Genomic DNA, 22067 nt, shown 5'->3' on the forward strand with positions numbered 1-22067 from the left:
AAACAAAAAGAAAACAATACCATTAATTCCTGAATTGTTACGCTTGACAAAGAAAATCTCTCTTAAGAGCAGAAAAAGATTCTGTGTGGCAGTGTTCAATGCTTTCATTTTTTATAAGAGCAAACCTGTTTTCATAAATGGAATGAAAAACCAAACCTAACAAACATCTTTTGTATAAGTCACAAAGAAAATGCTGAAAAAGAGCAAAGTAATAGCAATATGGATGAGGAAAATATTCCAGAGAGATATATTCCACTTAGCCTTCTTTGCAGAGCTATTAACAGTTTCAGACTTCTCATGCACTTATTGCAGAGCCTGCACTTTAATTGGAATTACCATTTTACTTTGAAATACAGTACTGGAAATGAAATACTATCAGTCTTATTATTCTACCTCAAATCAATGAGTAAAGAATATCCCCTCTTTGATGGGTGTCTGGAACATCTATGAAAATGTTCTTTAAAAAGGAGATATTTAAAACGTGCTTTAAAAGAGTTGAGGGGATTCTGGCTATAAAAAAAAGTAATCCATGCAGTCAGAATATCTGAAATATAGTAGGTAAAAAATACTAAATCATTCTGTCAGGGAGCTGCCAGTCCCTGTTTGACTGAGCAAAATGAAAATACCTTAACGTCATGAGTAACATTCTAAATTCTGCCCTACTTCTCTCCCCGTCTTATAGTGGATGGCATATTGAATCTCTGTACCATTCCAATAAAATGTTATGCACCTGTGCTTTTGTTTCTGGTGTGCAGCGTTCCTAGATAGCCCGCACCCACACAAAGGCTCCAGGGCTTCCTGTTAGTCTAGCAGATAGATCAGAAGTCCTCTGCAACAGCGGTCCAGACACAGATGTGCTGGTTTCAACTGTCCTTTTGCACCCAGTGCCAGATGCTTCCCAAACCATCCAAAGTTAAAGGGTTTTTTAGCTCTTAGTACCTTCGAGTCTTTGACCTTTACATTCCTTAAAATCTAGGCCTCTGGATCGTGCCTTCTCTTGTGACCATTCTAGCTGCCATCTTATCCCCTTCCTTCAATTTCAGCCTCTCCAAACCCTAGTCCACAGCTTAAGCTGAAGTGGGTGCCTTAAGGCTCCAAGGCAAGCTGTGTACATAGGTACCATGCTCAGTGCTTGGTTCACATCTCCTCAGCATAGCTCCCTGAAGGAGGCACATTTATCTGGTAACAGCAAGGAATGGAGGAGACCTCCCTGGTGGTAAAAGTGGCAGGGCCAGCTCCTTTCAATTCCAGCTGCCTGGAGATGGCCTCTCCCTGCCTTTGTGCCTCAGGTGTATGCATCTCAGTGTTTTTCTGTGTGATGAGAGGTCATGTGCCTGTTCTGTTCATAGCCCTTAGTTTATCACTTCATCATGTTGGAAGTTACTTGTGGTGGTGTTTATGCTGCCCTTTCCCCCTTCCTATTCAAAAGCAGTTTTTGTTATTACAATAGTATAGGACTATCCCCCAGGAGGAACAACTATTTCTGTTTTCCACCATTTGGAGTTTCCTATATATTATAGCTTTGTTCCTGTGAAGATATATGGCAATAGAAAGGAGTGGTAACAAATAAATGAATATCAGAGGTCACCTGCCAGCAAGATGTAGAACTGCTAGGTGCTTTGAAATGAGTGTAGTTTTTGAGCTTGGATGCTGAGGCAGCTTATTACAGGGTGGAATCTATCCAAAAGCTCTTGAGGCTGACACACACACGTTTCTAAGTACTGCTCTTTCTGAAGGGGGCATCTTAACTAAGAAGCCTTCAAAAAGTTTCCTTCTAACCTTAGTGCCAGCCTGCTCTTTCCCATTCAGCTGCAGACTTGCCTTAAGGCCAAGCCATCCCACTTGCAGCTCCTTCAGCGACTACAGCAGTGCAGGGTGCTGCTGTCGGAACAGAAAGGATGGAAGTGCTCAGGAAAACAAGGAGGTTTCCAGCTGCAGAAGGGGAATTATTCACTGTTTCTCACTGAATAAGAAGCAATCTAGACCTTCAGGATGAGATCAGGCCCTTTTGCTTTTTGTTATTTTAAATGCCTGCAATTCCCTGGGAGACAGGAAAAAATAAAAAAAAATAAAAAAAAATAAAAAAAAAAATTGCAGTTTTCTGCAAAGAAATGCAAGAACATTAAAGGAAATCTTTATCTGCTGTTAGAATATTAAACTCAACAAGATGAGTTTGAAGCTGTTTACTCAGAAGTAGAAAGAACTGGAGAACTTCAGGCTGCTTCTCTTCAAATCATAAGCAAAAAAATAATGAGTTTGCCTGGATTCATTTGAATAGTTGCCTCCTTGGCAGCCCATTGTTTTATTTTAGGGCTAATTTATAGTTCCACAGTGCTTATAGTTCATTTATACTTTCTGTTGCATTACTGTCAATGCAGATATTTGATTTATTATTTGTTACTAAGGTTTTGTACTTTTAATTCTTATATTTTTGATTCTTGTTTATGCATAAATTCAGCTATCCCACAAAAAGAACATTGTATTTTTTGAATGCTATGGTTTATTTCTTATATTCAGATACACCTGTACTCGTTAACACAGAGATACTATAAAAATCCAGAGTGAAAAATGAAACCATACCGTGCAAGTTTTTCCATTACCACAATCTGAATATTTTGTAGGCTTTCATGTTATTTAAGTGTGGTATATTGGAAGGTTGGACTATATGATCTAGTAGGTCCTTTCCAACCTTGTTATTCTATGATTCTATGGTTCTATAACAAATGTCGCATTTGAAACTGTTCTTCTTTTTAGCACCTGGATTCGTGAAGAACAAAATTTTATATTCTTGTTGTCAGGAAGTTTTTTTGTGTGTGGAAATACAGGAGTTGAATTCCTTGCTTCTTGCTGGATTATTTAAATCTAATTTGGCAAGTCTCAATAATAAACACTGAAAAAATTAAGAAGAAATTAAGGATACACAAACAGACACATAAAACTAAACTAAATAGCATATTTACTAATTTTCCCAAACTCTTTACTTTCTGTCTTCTGGTATAGATTTGGAGGAACAACAGAATGCTGTTATTCTTATCTTAGTAGCATTTGTACCATTGCCGTTGATACAAATTACAGTTGTAGATCAAAGGCAAGATTAAGGCCTGAAAATTTCATAGTGGGTCAGTTTCTCCTCCTCTCGTCATCTCCAAAATGAAGAAATTACAAGATTAATTCTGTACCTGTATCAAAATGAAAAATTGAAGGCATTAATGATAGTATGCATTTCAGATGTAAAAACAGGAGATTATTTTATTATTCACATCTCCATTCAATAATTGATTCAAGGGATTGGATTGATTAGTGTCAGACTGGATAATAAACTGATACCTACTGGTTTTCTGCAGTACATTAGTAATTATTATTATTACTATTATTATTTTGTAGTTGACTGTGCTTTGCGATTATAGCTTGTGCATTGCATTACAGGTTTTATTATTAGAACGTGGTCAATCCTTGTCATAAACGAAATAGTGCACTAACTAGATGTTGTTTTCTAACTGATATGGATTGCTGAGCAGTGCCAGTGAGAATTAAAAAGAAATACTTTGGATGTGTCAATAAGTAAAAACAACTTTATAGTTAAATTTTATCTTAGAGAAAAAATTTTAAAACCTGCCACGCTTTCCAAGGTATGTGGAGAGCAAAGTGATTTCAAAGGGAATACTTTACAAGAAAATAAATTATGAACATCTCTTTCACAATAAAGAAGTTGCTAAGAAATATATTAGCAGCTACTATATCAAACTCCTGGGAAATATTTTAGAAACCCTCTGAATTAATTGCTCTCTGTAAAGTAATAACTAGGGATAGGTGGGCTTTCTCTGATGAAGGAGGAATATTAACTTTCTGAAACAAAATTCAAAACATGCAAGGTATACATTGTTCCTTTAATATACACAGTGAAATTCATTTTTCATCCAGATGCACATATTGAAATACAGTTTACATGCTGAAATAGAAGATACTGTGCTCTCTACTGTTCTTATTTATTTTCCCTTTGTACATATTTCAACTTTGTCAATGAAAGAAAAATGCTTTTCATCATTTTATCAGCCTTTATTATAACATATTCTATTAACTAAAGATGCATTTCTAGAGGAAAAAAAAAAAAAACCTACAAAGAGAAAGGCTGCTTTTGTATGCATTCTGTTCCAATGAGTAGTGCATGCAAATGTACATTCTCTGCTTGCTCATGGAGCACTTCATGTGAAACAGTGGTGATTATACTGAATGTGCTGGCAATGGCAAGTCAGTGTCAGTTGTTTTTATGTATTCCAGTTTGATCGCTATCATTGTACTGTGACACCAAGTATGTTCTTTGGTTACCTAGGAGGTCTTTCTTCAGTGCTTCTATCTAGGCAATTGGAGTTTTCGGGAGTCAAAAATAGATTCAGCTTTAAATAAGGAAGTTCAGTCATTAATGAGATTCTGGCCTTTTTTTTTTTTTCTTTTTTTTGCAGGTCAAAGATGTAATGAAAAACATCATGGCTGGACTGCAGCAGACAAACAGTGAAAAGATTCTGCTTAGCTGGGTCCGTCAATCAACTCGTAATTACCCACAGGTCAATGTTATCAATTTCACCAGTAGCTGGTCTGATGGATTGGCTTTCAATGCACTCCTTCACAGTCACAGGTAGGAAAACTAACTTCTGATTGTTTCAGTGAACTTATAACAAATGGCTCCAGCAGGACCTGAGGATGGTGTGTCTGTTGTGTGATTTTCAGTGTCTACTGGGTAGATTCATTGTCAGACTGAAAGAGGAAGAGGATCTGAGCTTTCCTTCAATGTAAGTGAAGATGGTCAGCTCAGATCCTTTCCTGGAATTTCAATGCATAGCAAGTTGAGAGTCTGATAGAGGATCACAGGCTTGGAAACTTTTGAGAAAAGCAAGCAGTAAATCCAAAATTAAACCTTTGAGGTTGACCTAGAGGGAAAACATTTTCCTTTAGGCACCTAAAGAGGCACAGTGTAGTGCTTGTTGAAAGCCTCTGACAGTTGCTGGATTGAAAGTATGGATTTACCTTGAAAAGACAGAGCTAGAGAAAGTAGCCTTTACTTTCAAAACCTTTTATGTTGCTCCCCAGCTGATATTAGTATTCTCCCTCTCTTAGTAGTTGACTTGTTCCAGTCTATGCTATATGAAACTTTAGAGATTCAAAGTCTTCTGGTGGTTCTGTATACTTGGATTAAGGAAAAGATGCAAGCCAGTCTATTTTAAAGGTCTAGCTGGTGAGGCTCTTGGCACTACTGGTTTCAAAGTAACACTTATTTTTAAATGTGGAAAGCCTCCTGATCTGCCTTTCATACTTCTGTACTTCTCACCTGAAGAGGATAAACCTAGAAGGCAGCTGACTGCTCCAGACTGTCATTTGAGTTTTTGAACAGGCATGAATATGTTCTATTTAGCAACAGGTAATTGGAGTTTAGAAAATATTAGTACAAGCCAAGCAATATTTTTTAGTTGCTAAAAGCCTGAAATAAAATTTCACAAAACACTTCCAAAAGTACAGCTAGAGACTGTACATCTTTCAGATTCACTAGTGAAGATCTACAAGTATTTCCAGAATTTTCACTAGCTCATGTAACTGTTTCTGGATGAAACTGTCTGGTTAAGGCCACTGCTGTCATGATGATAATACTTTGCCAGTGAAGTCCATGGTTCTACACTCTTAGATATATTGTTAAACTGTATTTTGGGAAATGTGTTTGGAGAATTCCATCTTTAACTAGACTCTGAGCATCTAAGAACTTCATGCTTTGCATTCAGAGTTTGATGCATCTACAAAGCTTGCCTACTTTTGTAGTGGTGATTGTTGTTGGGGATAATTTGCCAAGGAAAATCAACCACTTAATTGTATAACAAAATGCTCATTAACTGGCTGATGAGATACATGCAGATAATAATTACAAGATCATGACAGTCTCAAACAAATTCATTTTACTTTGGTAAATACGTGGCTAACATTACATTTGTTACTACTGAGATGAGTACTCAAAATGGTGATATTGCATGGTCAGTAATGCTCTTCATTTGTCATAACAAAGTGTTGGTTTAGATTTGTCTGTTAATAACTCATTTGTAGAGCTAATTACTAGCTACATCCTTAGAAGAATGTAGCCTTCTTTAGGCTAATTAATTTTAGAACACACATGTGCATTCTCTCTTTTTGATCATACATGCATCTTAGTGTATTAATTTTAGATGAAAGCTCATGAGAATGCAATTTTTATTATTATTATTATTTCAGGGAAGTAGTTAATGCAGTTCAACAAAATCTTTCCCTGGATCTCCCAGGGTGCTGTTTTCACTGCACTGTAAGAACTGAGGGGGAAAACGTAACGCTTAACTAAGGTTACAGCAAATACATATGTAAATTTAGGCTCCCTGCATATCATTATTCCTATAAATTGCTCTTCAGCAGTTACCATAAGTTTTAATGTGCTAACGATATGATCATTACAAGCTATTCTTCATTTCATGTATATGTTATAGATTGTGAAACTGGAAAGTTTTAATCATAAAACAGACATTTTGATTTTTCCTTCTATATGAATGTTCATAAAGCACTATAAAGTTTTTCTTTTTTTTTAAGGTCCTGAAGTAGTCTGTTTTTCCACAAAAATTGTGCAGTAATAATTTCAAAGTAAAGCAATAAATACCTATGCAGATGCTTCAAGAGTCATACGTGACTTTCACTACAAAATGAACAGTTGAGACTTGGCATCTAGTGATGAAGTCCCTAGAAGGACATTTATATATTACAGTAGAGTGTCAGACTGTTCCAGCAACAACAATAAAATAAAATAAAATAAAATAAAATAAAATAAAATAAAATAAAATAAAATAAAATAAAATAAAATAAAATAAAATAAAATAAAGCAAAGTAAATAAAATAAAATAAAATAAAATAAAATAAAATAAAATAAAATAAAATAAAATAAAATAAAATAAAATAAAATAAAATTTAGATATATCTCAAAGGGAAAATATCTTAAAAATGCCAGAGTAAGGGTATGCTAAAATTATACTGGATAGCTAATTGGTATTGTAATCTCAAAGTTTAGAATCAGTAGAATTGTTTGACAATTTAATGATTTTAATATATGTTTTAGCAAGTCAGTGTAGCAGAAGGCCAAAGTTGTCATATGTCTTTTCACTTAGATGTGATATTGGGCTGCCTGTTTCCTTGTCAAAGTATCTGATACTGAAATACTCAAATTGCCTGCTCAGAAATACTGCCTATCATCGCCTGGTGCCTAAAATCAGTAATCAGAAATTCCATTCTGTCCAGCTCTATAAAATGAGCTCTTGATATGTAAACAGAGGCTCTTATTTAGCAGTCCTTGGCTTGGGATGCAGATAGCTGCCTGCATCCTACTTAAGCTAGACAATTCTTTAAGTGTCTGTAAGCTGTATCTTATCCACTGCTGTCTTCTCTTCAGTGCAAAGCTTACTAGTTGTGAATGTTTATTTCCTACTCACTGAAATTAATGTGCTTCATTCAGTTTCACTGTAACATAGCAGCAGAACATCTTTGCTCATCTTATGTTCACTGTCATAAACCTTGCATAGCATTCTTCATAGTGTGCTTGTACTAAGTGGAAGTAAAAAGGAATTTCTCCACAAGTCTTGTCTCTAGTCCAGGAATTTTTGCAATCTTATAGGAAACTACAAGCATGCATTCAGATTCCTGGAGGTATGTCTCCATTAACTTCAAGGTGCTCTAGTTGTCTTCTTCGGGACTTTACTAATCACTGAGTTAATCTTCAGATGTCTCTGGGGGAGATTCATTGTTCTCTGTAGCCCAGAGTAAGTAATTTTGCAGGTGAAACACTTACTTAGTGTGTCCTCTATTGATTTTCAGTGACGTTGCACTTTATGCAGGAGCACTGAATTGGCCTTCAAGATTCAAGATGCAATCAATAAAATAGGTGTGCTAATATACTCTGACTGTTCATCTACCTCTACCCCATAAAAGAATAAAAAGCCTTTTATAAGAAGCCTAAGCAGTTACTTTAGGTAATTTAAAATGAAGGTTCCTTCTTCTTATGTGTCAGAGTGTCTTGGCTTTGTGCTTACAGGGGACAGTTTGAATGTAAACCTGACAACAGGGGATGAGCACCACACTAAATGAAACCCTATGTCTCCCACATGCTATGCTTTCTTAATACTCTGCATTTTAATTACTTAAGATTAAAAGTCATTTAACAAAAACACTTTTGATTGAAGCTTAGTTGTTTTCCCTGCTTGATTTTTTGTTTCTCCAATGCTCCTGCTCTCCAGAAGTGAGGGAAAATTTCCCTGATGTTGTAAAATATTTCATCTTGCTGTCTATAGGAGTCTGTCTCGTAGAATATACAAACATTAAATTTTCCTCATTCATCTCAGTCCCATTTTATCTCTTTCAAAGACATTGCTTCATAATATTTTTACACTCAAGTGCAAAGAATAGTATTTTGGCAGAACATAGTAAGTTGTTAGGATCAATTCCTACATTCTGTGGTTATTCCTGTGGTAAGCCAAAACCACACTAGTATTTTAACAGTTAGTTTTAAAAATATATCAAGCCCTTCTTTATAACTACATCTAAATAAACTCTTGACCGTGTCCTATGTAGTGCTTCATCTGAAATATTGGCTGACTGCCTAAGTTTTTAAATTGTAGTTTTCAAGAAATAAATAGATTTAATTAACATTATAAGAAAACATGACTTACAGTGTGTGTGTGGGGGGTGGGGGGACAGACGTTAGTTATGCTCTACATCTGTGATGATGAGACTATTAGCTGTATTGCAAACTCTGCTTTTTGCAATTTGCAACAGATAATTGAGAACAATTTTGAAGGAAATGCATGTAAACTGTAAAATAGAAAACTTTATAAACAATGTAATATTTATTCTAGTTTTGTATTTTTGATATATCCTTCAACACCTTTCATGTACAACATCAACGTACAGGCTCTGTAACACTTCTGTTGCACCAGCTTTGTGGACAGTTCCTTCTGGGTGGGGTGGGGAAAGAGAGAAGAGGATCAGGAGGAAGGCAACTGCAGATGAAAATGGGAAATAGTTTTACATCTCTTCTTGGTTTTAATGTTACCACACTTGGAGGATATAACTAACAATATATTCTGTGTGTCATATTGGTCTTCAAAAAGGGGAAAAAAAACAACAAAAACAAAAACAAAACACATCAACCTGTCTTACATCATGCTTGTTTTGTGAAGTGTATGATTCAGTTCAGACACTGGATAGTATTTCAACATAATTCAAGGGAAGTGGTTGTGTAAAACATTTGAGAACAGACACTTCAATATGGAAAGCATTATATTCACCATAAGTGAAGTCATAAGCTCACTGGAAAGTTGCTATACTTTGGGCAAACTTCTGTTGCTACCACTTTTACATTTTCTATATCTGCCCTCCAAAAACTTCCTAGACAGTACCAACGGCATAACAGAATCATAGAATACTGCAGGTTGGAGGGGACCCAGAAGGACCATTGAGTCAAGCTCCAGCCTTCACTACCAAAAAACAGACCGTATGTCTGAGAGTGTTGTCCAAACAGTCCTTGAACTTCAGCACTCAGGACTGTGCCCATCACCCTCTGGTGCACACCTTGTCCCTAAATGCAGATGCCCCTCCCCTGGCACAGCTCCATGCCATTCCTTTGGGCCCTGTTGCTGTCACACAGAGCAGAGCTCAGCGCTGCCCCTCCGCTCCCTGTGAGGAGCTGCAGCCACCATCAGGCCTCCATCAGCTCCTCTGCTCTTCCGCCACTCCTCAAACATCTTCCCCTCTAGACCCTTCCCCATCTTTGTAGCCCTAAGTTACTTTTGTTCACGATTCAGATGCACAAAGCTCAAGGCTGGAGTGAAAACAAAAAAACCACAACCCTATTGGACAGCCTTGCTGAATTCCCATCTATTCTAAACATAAAATCTCCCACTCAGAAATTCCTTAAAATCCTGAGATATGGAAGAATTGAAGGCTGTTAACTGGGAGGGGATACTGGCTTAGCATGAAGCATTAATCTCACTTCATTTTACTTTGACAAATGATAGTAATGGAATAATTAAATGCCTTAATGAAAGAAAAAGAATCCAATCCCTACTACATTGTTCCTGGTATTTTTATTTTTCTTATCTGATATTTTCATTGAAGGTTGGTTGGCTTGTTTTATGTTTCAGGGTGATCTTCCATGAGTAATTTAATTTGACTGAATATTCTCCATGCCTTCTCAAAAGGAACAGAAGAGAGTAAGAGACTAGTGTGAAGCACTAAATACATATAATACGCTGAGAGCAGTACTCTCAGTAGGAGGCTTTCTCTCATAGTCTTTTATCTGTCCCTTCTCTTGTTTATGGTTGATTTTTTACTTTATTATTATTATTATTTATAAGATATTTCTAATGTTATTTCTATTGTTCTTTTTCAAGAGGTTACTTGGAGTAGATGTTCTCATTTGTGTAATCACTGCATCTCTAGGGACATTTAGGCTCTATTGCAATTGCTTTTAATACTGAGTTCAAGAAGCAGTGGAGCGCGGGTCTCTTGATAATATTAGAAAGGGCACATTAGTGACTTTGAGTTGCAAATATTCAGAATATAAACTCAGGATATGTTTCTGTGAATGGTACATTCTTCATTTTACTGACTAAACTAGACAGTAGCTGTTAAGTAGAACCATCTCCCTAGATGTATAAGGATAATAAAATATTTTGGTGAGGAGAATTCAGTTGGGCTGCAGCTGAAACTGGCCCTACTTCTCCAGGCTCTTGGTCAGCCCAGAGGGGTTTTAGATGCTCAGTCCCTGGAGGTATCCAAGGCCAGGTTGGATGGGGCCCTGGGCAGCCTGCTCTAGCATTACATGTGGAGGTTGGTGGCCCTGTCTATGGTGATGGGGGGTGTGAGGGGTGGAGCTTGATGATCCTTGAGGTCCCTTCCAACCCAAGCCATTGTATGATTCTATGAAACTTTTCTCATTATTTTTTGTATTCTTTTTTTTTTTTTTTCCCCTTACAAATGGGTATCAGAGATCTTTGTAATCGAAGTAAGTTGCCTAAAGATATATATATATATATATATTTTCTTTCTGACCCTTTAATCAGGGTTTTGAAGGGGAAGTAAGTATTATTTATTAGCTTCCTCCTTGCTTATTTAGAGCACTTGAACTTAGGCCAGTATTTCACTGTCCTAAGCTGTTTCTGCTCCAGGATGGCAAGTTGAGAGGGAAAAAAGGAAAATGGCATTAAAAAGGAATGGATCTTCCTGAGTAAAGAAAGCAAAAGCTTGTGTTGAGTAGGTTGAGGGAAACATGAAAAGAAAAGTAATGGTATGAAGAGGTAAGGTTCATGTTTTATAACTGTGACAGTAGTGAACTTACCTGCAAAGTTTACTCGTACAGATAAAGTGAGAACAACAAAGACACTCCTTAAAATGGAGGCAGTGACTTTTATGATCTGATTGTGGCTTTTTCTTGGATTCACAAATGAAATTTTTTTTTGTGAATAAGATTTATGAGGGTTTTTTTTTGTTTGTTTGTTTTTTTGTTTTTTTTTTTTTAATTACTTTATTGCAGCACGACTCTATTGGCAGTTTAGATGTTAAAAGAGCTTAAGGAAATATCTTGTTAAACTTTTGTGGTGTTTTTCTGTAACTGCTTTCTAGAGAAGGCTATGTAAGTCACAAAGCACTGATTTAAAGTATTGTGATACCCTAGAAATGCCAAGGAAATGAAAACAATACAGCTATTGCAAAATGCAGAGATGATGTAAAATTATCTTTAAAATGTTCCACTGTGTTTCTTTTGGGTTCTTTCAAATTCTTCCCCATGTGTAATCTTAGTGATTTTATAAATTATTTTTAATTTTTATAAATTATGTGATTTTCTGAATTTTCTCCATACAAGCCTTTGATTTAGCAAGTATTATTCTTTACCTTGAGGAGAAAATATGTGTTACAGTTTCAAACAGGTACTTTAAAGAAGAGAGTTTTGAGTGTTGAATACATCTGTCCAACTTCAGTCTGTATTGTTTTTCTTCCTGTTCTACATCTTTGCAACATGGATCTCAAGATTCACTGCCTTCTACATGTCAGAGAAAGATGAATTAACTTCAAGTTCACATTGAAAAAATTATGAATGACTGTAGTGAGTAAATAAACAGATCCTTAGAAATACTGATCATTTTTTATTCACTCTTCACAAACTGTTGTTGTTGTTATTCTTGCTATAATTTCTGTATTTCCACTCATGAAAATTTATTTCTCAGTTTCTTTGACAAAGATTTAGCAAGTGGTCTCTGAGGATTTATTAGAGTGCACTTGGAAAGTGTGTCTTAAAACACTATAATGGCTAGGAGCTGCAGCTAGTTGCAAAACTAACTGTTGGAATGGCTCCAGGGTGATCATTTGAACTCAAAAAGGATAGTTTTGGATTGGATAGAGAAGAAATTTTTAACGATGAGAATGGTGAACGAGGCACTGGCACAGGAAGCCCAGAGAAGCTGTGGTTGTTCCACACCTGGAGGTGTTCAATGCCCGGTTGGATGGGACCCTGGGCAGTCTGAGCTGATGGAAAATATATCTGCTCATATTAAGAGTCTGGAAACTAGATAGACTTGAAGGTCTTTTCTGAGCAAAGTTATTCTCTGATTACGTATTACATGTATATACATAAATGTAATATAATTACAGTCAAAGCCTTTAATCATAAATAAGATTAGTACTGTTTTAGATGATCAGCTGGTGGCTATTCTTGTTTTTGTTTAATGTGCATGCCTTTATACTTTCAAGGAGAGAAGCGAGCCCTTCCTAACTTTGTCTGCTTACCTTTACTGCCTGTCAGATATAAACCAAGTTGCAGATGGGAAAAGTGATTTCCTCTCCCTTCCTACACTTTGAACAACACCGAGAGAACAAGTGAAGGCTGAGAATCAGTATTCCATTCAATTTCTATTCTGTTCTATTTCACACCTGCTTACCACTATGTTGATGGATCTAAAACTCTTTTGCCATTAGAAAACATTCTGTTTCTCTGTTGTTTCATGGATTTTTAAGACCTATTTGCCACGTTCCGCAATTCTTAATCTTCTAGACTGTAGTATCCCCTGCAGTCATGCTTGGTCATTTTGCTCTGTATATACACAAATCAAAATGTCTAGAGACTTTTCACCAAAAAGATGATGTTTCATACTGCCATTATAATCTATAAATCATGATCTAGTGATAGAACTGCTGAAGCGTGTATGCTGAAGCATTCTTTCCAAAAAGGAACAATCCGCAGAGTTAACTTACTGTTGAATTAAGGAGAGTTTTTTCAGTATGTATATATTTTTAATTTAAATCAATTTTCTGGGAGCTTAGATGCTGTAGGTGGCCATATATACATTTGAGTCAGCTTGGAATCTGTGCTGTCATCTTCATTTTTTAATTTTTATTATATTGAGAAAATATAAGACACTTGCTAGGAGCTCTTGCTATTCTTATAGTTGTGTCTAAGTTCAAATTTTTGTCATCTCAAAGAGAAGGTAGATGACACTGAATATCCAAGATATTATTGATGGCAGTAATTCCAAATGTTATTGTTCTTGCCCAAATGTAGTCCATACTGGTTAGAAGAAAGCATGATTCAGTACTTAAAATCTTGTCTCACCAAACCAGTTATGATTTTGTGAAAACAGTGTGCCGTTTAGAGGAAGAAATATGACTGGAACTTGAAATCAAAGGCCTGAAAAAAATATTTGGAGTGGAAAAATAGTCCTTCACATACTTCAGTTCTCTTTTCTTATCCTAAAAGCTTTTGTCACTGATTTTATTTTTTATATGATGGTATTTGTAATGTTTGTCCAAGATGTCCATGGAGAGCTTTTCAGGAAACAAAGAGTAGATAGCTCTGTCATTTCTGCAGTGTTCCCCTCACAATTTTTGATGTAAGAGCTTAGGCATTCTATGCCATAGGAGAGGGGAAAAAAGGAAAATAAATAAATAAATAACTTCCAGAGAAGTTAAGTGAAGAACATCTCTGTGACTAAATATAGGATACAGTGGGACCCCAGCCAGCAATTGATCGGCTGTTTTCATGCTTTGTGCCCCCTGGATAAGGCAGAAAGCAGGAAGAGCCACAGCAAGAAAACTTGTAAGAATAAAGACTGTTAAATAAATGAAGGAAAGTAGAATGGAAAAGCAAGTGTTGAAAATGCAGTCACTCAATACCTCCCACAAGCAGATGGATGCCCAGACAGTCTCTAAGCAACAATTGCCTTGGAGGACAAAACCCTAATCCCCTTCTTACTTTATCCCAGTTCTTCTTGCTGAGCATGTTGCCAACAGACCAGAGTTTCCTGGATGCCGCTGAATTTGCTTAAAAAGGGGAAATTGATGCCTGTGTTACCATTGGAGGTGGGCCGTGATAGATATCTATAAGACTGCCAACCTGTATGCCTCCAGCCCTAAGTCAGACTTCTTGGGCTATGTCAGTGCTCCTATATGGAAGGGAAAGGCTGTCACTGTGCCCCTTAAGCCACTTGTTGCAGGTAAAGCAGCAGAGGTGTTTGTGGGGAGTGAGGGGAAAGAGAAAAGGATCTGTTCTGTGGTCTGGGCATATTTCTACTGAAATCAGTTTGTTGTGGCCTTTTCCCCTCCCTTGGGGCTTACTTTTCCTCTGGCTGTATTCAGTAGTAAATCTGCTGTTTTCATCACAGATTTTATCATTACTTGGTCTTGTTTTGCTGAGTGTGACCACCTTATACCAAGAGAAGCAATCAAAGAGGCCATTTCTTTTGACCCATTGGCTTCCAATCAGGAATAAAGGGCAAAAAGGGCAAAAAGGTCAAGAAGGAAGACCCGGGTTACTATAGGCCAGTCAGCCTCACCTCTGTCCCAGGGAAGGTGATGGAATAGCTTGTGCTGGATGCCATCTGCAGACAACTGGGTGATAAGGAGGTTATCAGGAGAACCCAGCATGGGTTCACCAAGGAGAGATCGTGCTCGACCAACTTGGTGGCCTTTTATGAAAATGTCACTAGCTGGGTGGACAGGGGGAGGGCGGTAGATGTAGTCTACCTTGATTTCAGTAAGGCTTTTGATACTGTCCCCCATGACATCCTTATAACAAAGCTGAGGAAGTATGGGATAGATGAGTGGACGGTGAAGTGGGGTGAGAATTGGCTGACTGGCAGAGTACAGAGGGTTGTCGTTGGCGGTGCGGTGTCTGGATGGAGGTCTGTAACTAGCGGCATCCCCCAGGGGTCTGTGCTGGGTCCGGTCTTGTTCAACATCTTCATCAACGACCTTGATGAGGGAATAGTGACCACCCTCAGCAAGTTTACTTACCCTCAGCTAAATATCTGGAGATATTTATGACCTGCCTGGACGCCTACCTGTGTGACGTGGTGTAGGGAGCCTGCTTTGGCAGGGGGGTTGGACTTGATGATCTCTGGAGGTCCCTTCCAACCCCTACAGTTCTGTGATTCTGTAATACTTCCGAGATATCTTAGATCTTACACTTGATGTGGCAATATTATTGTATTTTAATTTACTTGATGTTAATGTTTGTTATCTATTACTTGTTTTGATTTATTGGATGTGAATGCCTTGTCCCGGGAAGCATTGAAGGCCAGGCTGGATGGGAATTTGAGCAACCTGGTTTAAAGGGAGGTGTCCATGCCTAAAACAGCGGGGTTGGAACTAGTTGATATTAAAGGTTCCTTCCATCCCAAACCATTCTATGATTGTATAGTATGAGGTATCACTTTGGCCAGTGTGGGTCAGCTGTCCTGTGTGTGTCCCCTTCCTCCTTTCTGCACACATTCAGCTTGCATGCAGGAATGGAGAGGTGAGAAAAAGCCTTGATACTGTGTAAGTACAGCAAAAGCTAAAAAAGAAAAAAGCATGTATTCTCAACAATGTTTAAACCACCATTCCATGGAGGCTTCCATGAAGACTGTTAACTCCATCCCATCCAGATCCAGTATGAGCAGGATGCAAGAAATTGTGCAGATGTAATCTGTATTTTGAAAATGCTTGTATTTTGGTACACAAGCCTGTTTCTGAGGTTGCAGTCTTACTTCATCCATGATTGGAGACAGAGATAATAACCTCTTAAGATTCTGCTTCCATCAGCCTCCTGTCTCCCACAAAATTTAATATTTTGAAATCTTTCTGAATGGGGAAAGGAGAAATTAATGATAGTAGTCTATTCTTAATTAATATTTAAAAATCTCTGCATAGAGAAGCAAAATAGTTTATAAAAACTTAATTGTTACTCTGTAAATCACTCCCCTCTCAGAAAAAATTAGACAGCAAGGGTACATAACTAAGAAATTACTGCTACATAAATATCATCTTTCCTTTGCTCTCTTGAAGTTATTACAGTCTGATGTACTCAGTGTTTTTGCCATCTATTATAACTATAGGAGTTACTTTTTAAAATGAACTTTTGAATTTAATAAAAATGTAAGTAAATCATTCATAACTAATGACAATTTCGTGTTTGATTTATCTCTAGGAAAAATTACATATGTATGTGGGTTTTTTTAGAACATTGTATCAACATCACAAATAGCGCAGTTGTTTTTTTCATATTGTATACACATTAACTATTGATCACCTGATTAAACTTGTTTTTCTGAAATGCCTGATAGCAAATTCTGATCTCCTAATAGGTACTTCTTAGATAAAATGCCAAAGATCATGCTGTATTAACATTATTTGTATTGCAGATACTGCAATTTATAGTGCAAGCACTCAGATTATCAGTCTCAGCTGTAATTCAATTTTGTTGCTGCTCTTTTCCTGTAAGCACATTTAAATTGTGCTGTAGGCTTTTGGCTCATATCAGCTAAAACCCATGACTGGAGTACAATTTTGTACTCATCTGAAAAGTATGTGTTTTTCTAAAGGTTTTGGTATGAGAAGTGGCACGTGCAGTTAGGCTGCATATGTTCCCACATTATGAAAGGCTGAACCTGTTGGCCAATTTCAATCAGATATAGCAGAGAGTTGGCATTCTCAGCAGCAGTTATGTTCTTAGAATTGTAAAAAAAAACCTGGGCACTGGAAAGAGGAGAAAGGCTGCAAAATAAACACAGCAGTTACTTATCCTGCTTGGCTTGCCATGAGTTGTTCTCAGTGTGCACAGTCACAGCACGATTCTTATCACCCATACACTGAGAGAGAGAGAGCAAACCTGCTGCAGGCATTTCAGGCAGACATGGGGCCAGAGCACAATGGGTAGAAACAACTGGTTTGGGGGAGTGAGGCTGTAGGCCAGTGAGACTTAATGAAGAGTATGAAAAGTTCTTAATATGTTGAAGATGAATATGGATAACAACAGGCAACACATCAGAAACCCATCTTTGTTAATTCCAGCACTGAACAAACATTTTCCTTCATTAAGTAATTTAAAAAGTAGTAGCTGACACCGATGTGTAGCAGTAGAAATATATAATTTAACACACAATATGTATATATATATATATGTTTGTTTGTTTGTTTAGACCAGACCTGTTTGATTGGAATGCTGTTGCTTCTCAGCAGTCACCTGTGCAACGATTAGACCACGCATTTAACATAGCCAGGCAACACCTGGGCATAGAGAAGCTCCTTGATCCTGAAGGTCAGTGCAAATTCTTTAATCTAAGTGGATAATCTTTTCCATGTATTTGCTTCTAAATGAGTTTTACTTCGTCACACAATATTTAATATCTTGCAAGATTAAATCATAAATTGAAGATTATTATTTTTTTTTTTTTTTTATACTTTAGTGTTAATTTTGCTCCCTTCTTACATAGCATAATCACTCTCTACTTGTGCATGTTCTAAAGCAATTTTTTGGGTCCAAACTTTTAATGTGTACATGTTGATGTCAAGGTATCTTGATTAGAAACTGATTGCTATTTCAGTAATTAGAGAATACAGATCAAATCTTTTATAGATTCAAACTGTAGATAATTGTATTTAGAAACATGAGAAGTTTATCTTAATTAATTTTAGCACTTTATAGAAGACATAACTTTTTGCTTGAATATTATTATTACCTAGGCTTGTATTATTTTTCATCACTGATGATAATGAGAGTCAACTTAACTCAGTCAGAAGTGACAGGAAAATCCTCTTTATCTTCTATGTTTCGTTATACAGTCATGTTTGAAAGAGTACTCTTTGGTGTTCACCTGTTGTTTTTTTTGTTTGTTTGTTTGTTTTTTATCCTCTTATATACATTAATATCATTTTTTCCATACTATGATCTGATTTATTTTTTTTCCCATTCAATTTCCTAAAATTTCCCTATTAAGCTACCACTTAATCTAATATTTAATGTTTGTGGTATTAGTCATCAGTGGTCTACCTCACAGTGAACTACTGATAGAACAAAACAGAATTTAATGAAATGTATAACTCAATCTAAAACATAGCATTGAGTCTCCTAATCTTTAAATACAATTGAGGTTGTCTCAAGATTGAACTAATAACTTTATATTATTTGTTTACATAAGATAAATATAAGGAAAATATATCTGCATATATAGGAATATCAGAATTAGTGGCTTAATTTAAGGTAGTGGTATTTTTCACTGTGTGGAATTAAGAGGAGCTTAAGCAACAATCACAATTGGAACAGCTAATAAGGTTTGAGAATCAATGATGAGAGCGTTTCCTGTACACCATCAAATAGCTCCATTTGAAAAACAGAGTTTATAAACTCTGGATGAGATTGAAGTTGAAAAATCAGTTGTGCAATGGAATAGATGGAGTAGCAGTAATTAGTTGAACTTACTTCTTAAAACAGTTGAATGAAGAAGTTATTTTCTGGATGCAAAAATCACTTTCAATTAGCACACATTTTATTCGGCTTTGGCAAAGATAGCTGCAGTTGTTTAGCCAACAGCTGAAAAACTCTTAAACATTGGTGGTTTTCCAAATGTCTGCTATAATTATTTTCTATTCAAATCTGTAAATTGTGGTGCTTGCCACCTTTTTTTTTTTTTTTTTTTTTTTTCCCCCCACTCCAAATTAAAAAATAAAACAAGCTTTTGAAAAACAACAGTTAATTCTGTACCCATTTGAAAACTCCTGTGTGTTATGTTCAGCAATACCTAAAGTTTATCTGTCTTTAAAAACATAGCCAAAATTGTTTCTGGGCTCAGAAATAGAATTACTGGTGCACCAGCTTATGAAAAATCTTTTTTGAAGATTCTGGCATACTATCCATGTAACTTTACATTTTGTATATATGTCAGGTGCCCTAAGTTGACATTAAAATATCTTTTAATATTAGAGTGGGTGACAGTGTTCTGTCCTCCATTGGCTTACTAAAGGCTGCAATGCATTTTTATTTGTAAGTTTAAATTTAGAACTTTCATGTACTTGTTGTCATTATTCGATCATTATTTTTTAGATTTAGAAATCATTTTTTATAAAACAATTGTATCTGGATTGGCAAGGATATGCACAGTTGTTAAGTCAGACACTAAAACGCTCTTTAGTGGTGGCTTAAGAAAGTTCTGCCAGTGGTAGTGAGAACATTGCATTTGGTGAACGTTTATTTTCACATAACTTGATACTTGTCAAAGCATCACACACGTAATTTATGAACACTTAAAAAGTTCTTAGCTCTTTGCTGCATTTGCAGTATTTTGAAAGTTTTGCCTAAAAAGGGATCTACTACTCAATGAGTCCTTCTCTTTGGTAGGCTCTACTCTTGGTAATCAATATGAAAGGTGTTTTGGTTTGGGATTTCTGTTTTTTGTTTTCATTTATTTGTTTATTTATTTTAAGCCTGACAATTTACAGATACATCCTCAAACAACAACTAAGGATTTGGACTTAGGGATTATCTTTTGTAAAGTAAATATTTTTATTTGATCAAAGACTGACTTTCTGGATTATAAATGAAGCTGTAGGTTTTTTTTTTTTTTTTTTTTCTGAGGTTGCTGATATTCTGAGCCTACCCCACAAGGAGCTGACAGTTTGTTTCTGAGGCTGTTGATCTTTTATGTCTTTCTCATGAGCAGCTATGAATACACTAGCAGATGAGATATGGACCACATTTTAAGTGAGAATTTCTATATTTTGCATCATGCAGAGCTCATAGTACTTGCTGTTTTTTCCTATTTACTAACTAGTAGGAATATTTCTTCTGTTCTATTGAAATTTTAGGCCATCCTTTAAATAACATGTTCTGTATCAGCTGTGTATCTTCAAGCAGGAGGTCTGCTTAGTTTTTAAGCATTTAAACTTCAGAAAACCTACAATACTAAGGATGCACGCCTTAAATTAATATGGAGCAGAGTAAAATATTTTCTCTGTGCCCGTTCATCTTTTTAATAAATTCTAACTTATATATGTGTCCTAAAGCAGTTTGATAAAATTTGAATGTTGACTTGGCATCATGAAGATGACTATGAAGTTTGATAATGTCTTCATACTTTATGTAACATTACCTTAATAACTTATTCTTAAAAGTAGCAAGCTATATATTTTTCTACTTATACCTTTCATCTAAATAAAATTAATATTCAGTTAATCAGAATCTTTTCTTATAGCTATCTGAATATACTGTTTGATGCCGAGTCCCAAAATAGGATTTATTCTATGCTGGATATTATTCTTAAAAGTAGCAAGCTATATATTTTTCTACTTATACCTTTCATCTAAATAAAATTAATATTCAGTTAATCAGAATCTTTTCTTATAGCTATCTGAATATATTGTTTGATGCCGAGTCCCAAAATAGGATTTATTCTATGCTGGATATGTATCCCATGGAGTTATTCTGCAGTTAGAATTTTCATAGTTTTGGGGAAGAGGAGCAAACAAACTTTTCTACAAGAATAAGATATGTGGTTAGGAACTTTATTCAGACACAATTTATAGGAATGCTGGCCCCATTCCAGAGCAAAATAAAATAAAATAAAATAATTAAAGATACTTTAACTGTCAATGTGTGTGGGTTGTTTTTTCTTCTGATGTATAAAAGGCATATAGAAAAACAGAGACAGACAGATTTTCTTCCTCTTCTGTTATGGAAAAGCTATGAAGAAATCAACTTTCTTCTTGATTGAGTCTTTTCAGTGAGCTAAACATAAACTAGCTTATGTTCGGTGCTCACTAAGGTAGTGAGGAAAGATAAAAAGCAGAGAGGGAAGGTGTGGATGAAACTAATGGAAGGTAGAAAGTGTTACTTAGAAGACTGTTAATGAAGACCTATAGACAAGCAGGCAGGACTTGAAAGGACTAATATTTTTTGCAAATTGAACTTCCTAAGTCAAAGTATACCTATATAAATGACAGTGGCCTTTTGTTGTAGCTGCATGATTATGCAACTAGGATGATTAAAATCTTGATAATGCTCTCTGGGACCCTTTCAAAGGAAAATATATATTCTTATATATATATGTTATTTTGTTTTGGTTACTCAAAATATGTATTTGTGGGCATTCAGTTAACTCTCATTCAACTCAAAATACCTTGCAACAAACATCATTGGAAACAGGTTGTTTTAAAACAATGATTCCTGTTCAGACTTGGATGGCAAATGGAAAAACAACAACATCAAAATTTCTCTCAATACTGCTAAGGAAAATAAGATCTTTTTCCACAGCTGAGTGATGACTGTTGTGGAATTTGTGATATAAGTTACAGTTGCTGAATTTTTGAGAAGATTTCAGTGGGTCATTTCCAATGCAAATAACAGATTGTTAGTCTCAGACTGATCTCTCAAAGTATTTTAGATACAAAGTTATGTAAACATTTTTCTTTATGGTTTGCAAACTGGAAAAGCAATGGCTTCAGCTCTGTATTTTTCTCTCTCATTATTCTGAATTATTGTTACTTATGAGAAATAAGAGGATGGTGATTATTTCCTGTCTTTTCTGATATGAGTTAACTTCAGCAACTATTAGAAAAAGACAAAATATCTTAAGCAAGTGAACTAAAGGATGATAGCATCAGTAATTATAACTCATACATGGAAGTTTTAATAGCTTTGATCAAGCTGTTAAGATTAATCTGTATATTTTAATAATGTCTAATTACCAGGAGCTTTATCTTTTAGCATTTAACTG

At 35.8% G+C, this 22067-nt stretch overlaps 1 protein-coding gene across 44 annotated transcripts in view; it reads left to right on the forward strand.

Annotated features, from left to right (window-relative positions):
• Positions 1 to 22067, forward strand: part of DMD (dystrophin) — a 1121556-nt gene that overhangs the window by 364703 nt on the left and 734786 nt on the right. For all 44 annotated transcript variants that reach the window (XM_085549559.1, XM_085549432.1, XM_085549489.1 and 41 more), the window contains exons 6-7: positions 4461 to 4633; positions 17499 to 17617. In XM_085549559.1, the coding sequence (XP_085405685.1) occupies positions 4461 to 4633; positions 17499 to 17617 (292 nt within the window). The remainder of the gene's footprint in view (positions 1 to 4460; positions 4634 to 17498; positions 17618 to 22067) is intronic.

Source organism: Coturnix japonica, chromosome 1 (genome assembly GCF_054131305.1).
Source record: "Coturnix japonica strain WE chromosome 1, WE-NBRP24, whole genome shotgun sequence".
NCBI classification, from domain to species: domain Eukaryota; kingdom Metazoa; phylum Chordata; class Aves; order Galliformes; family Phasianidae; genus Coturnix; species Coturnix japonica.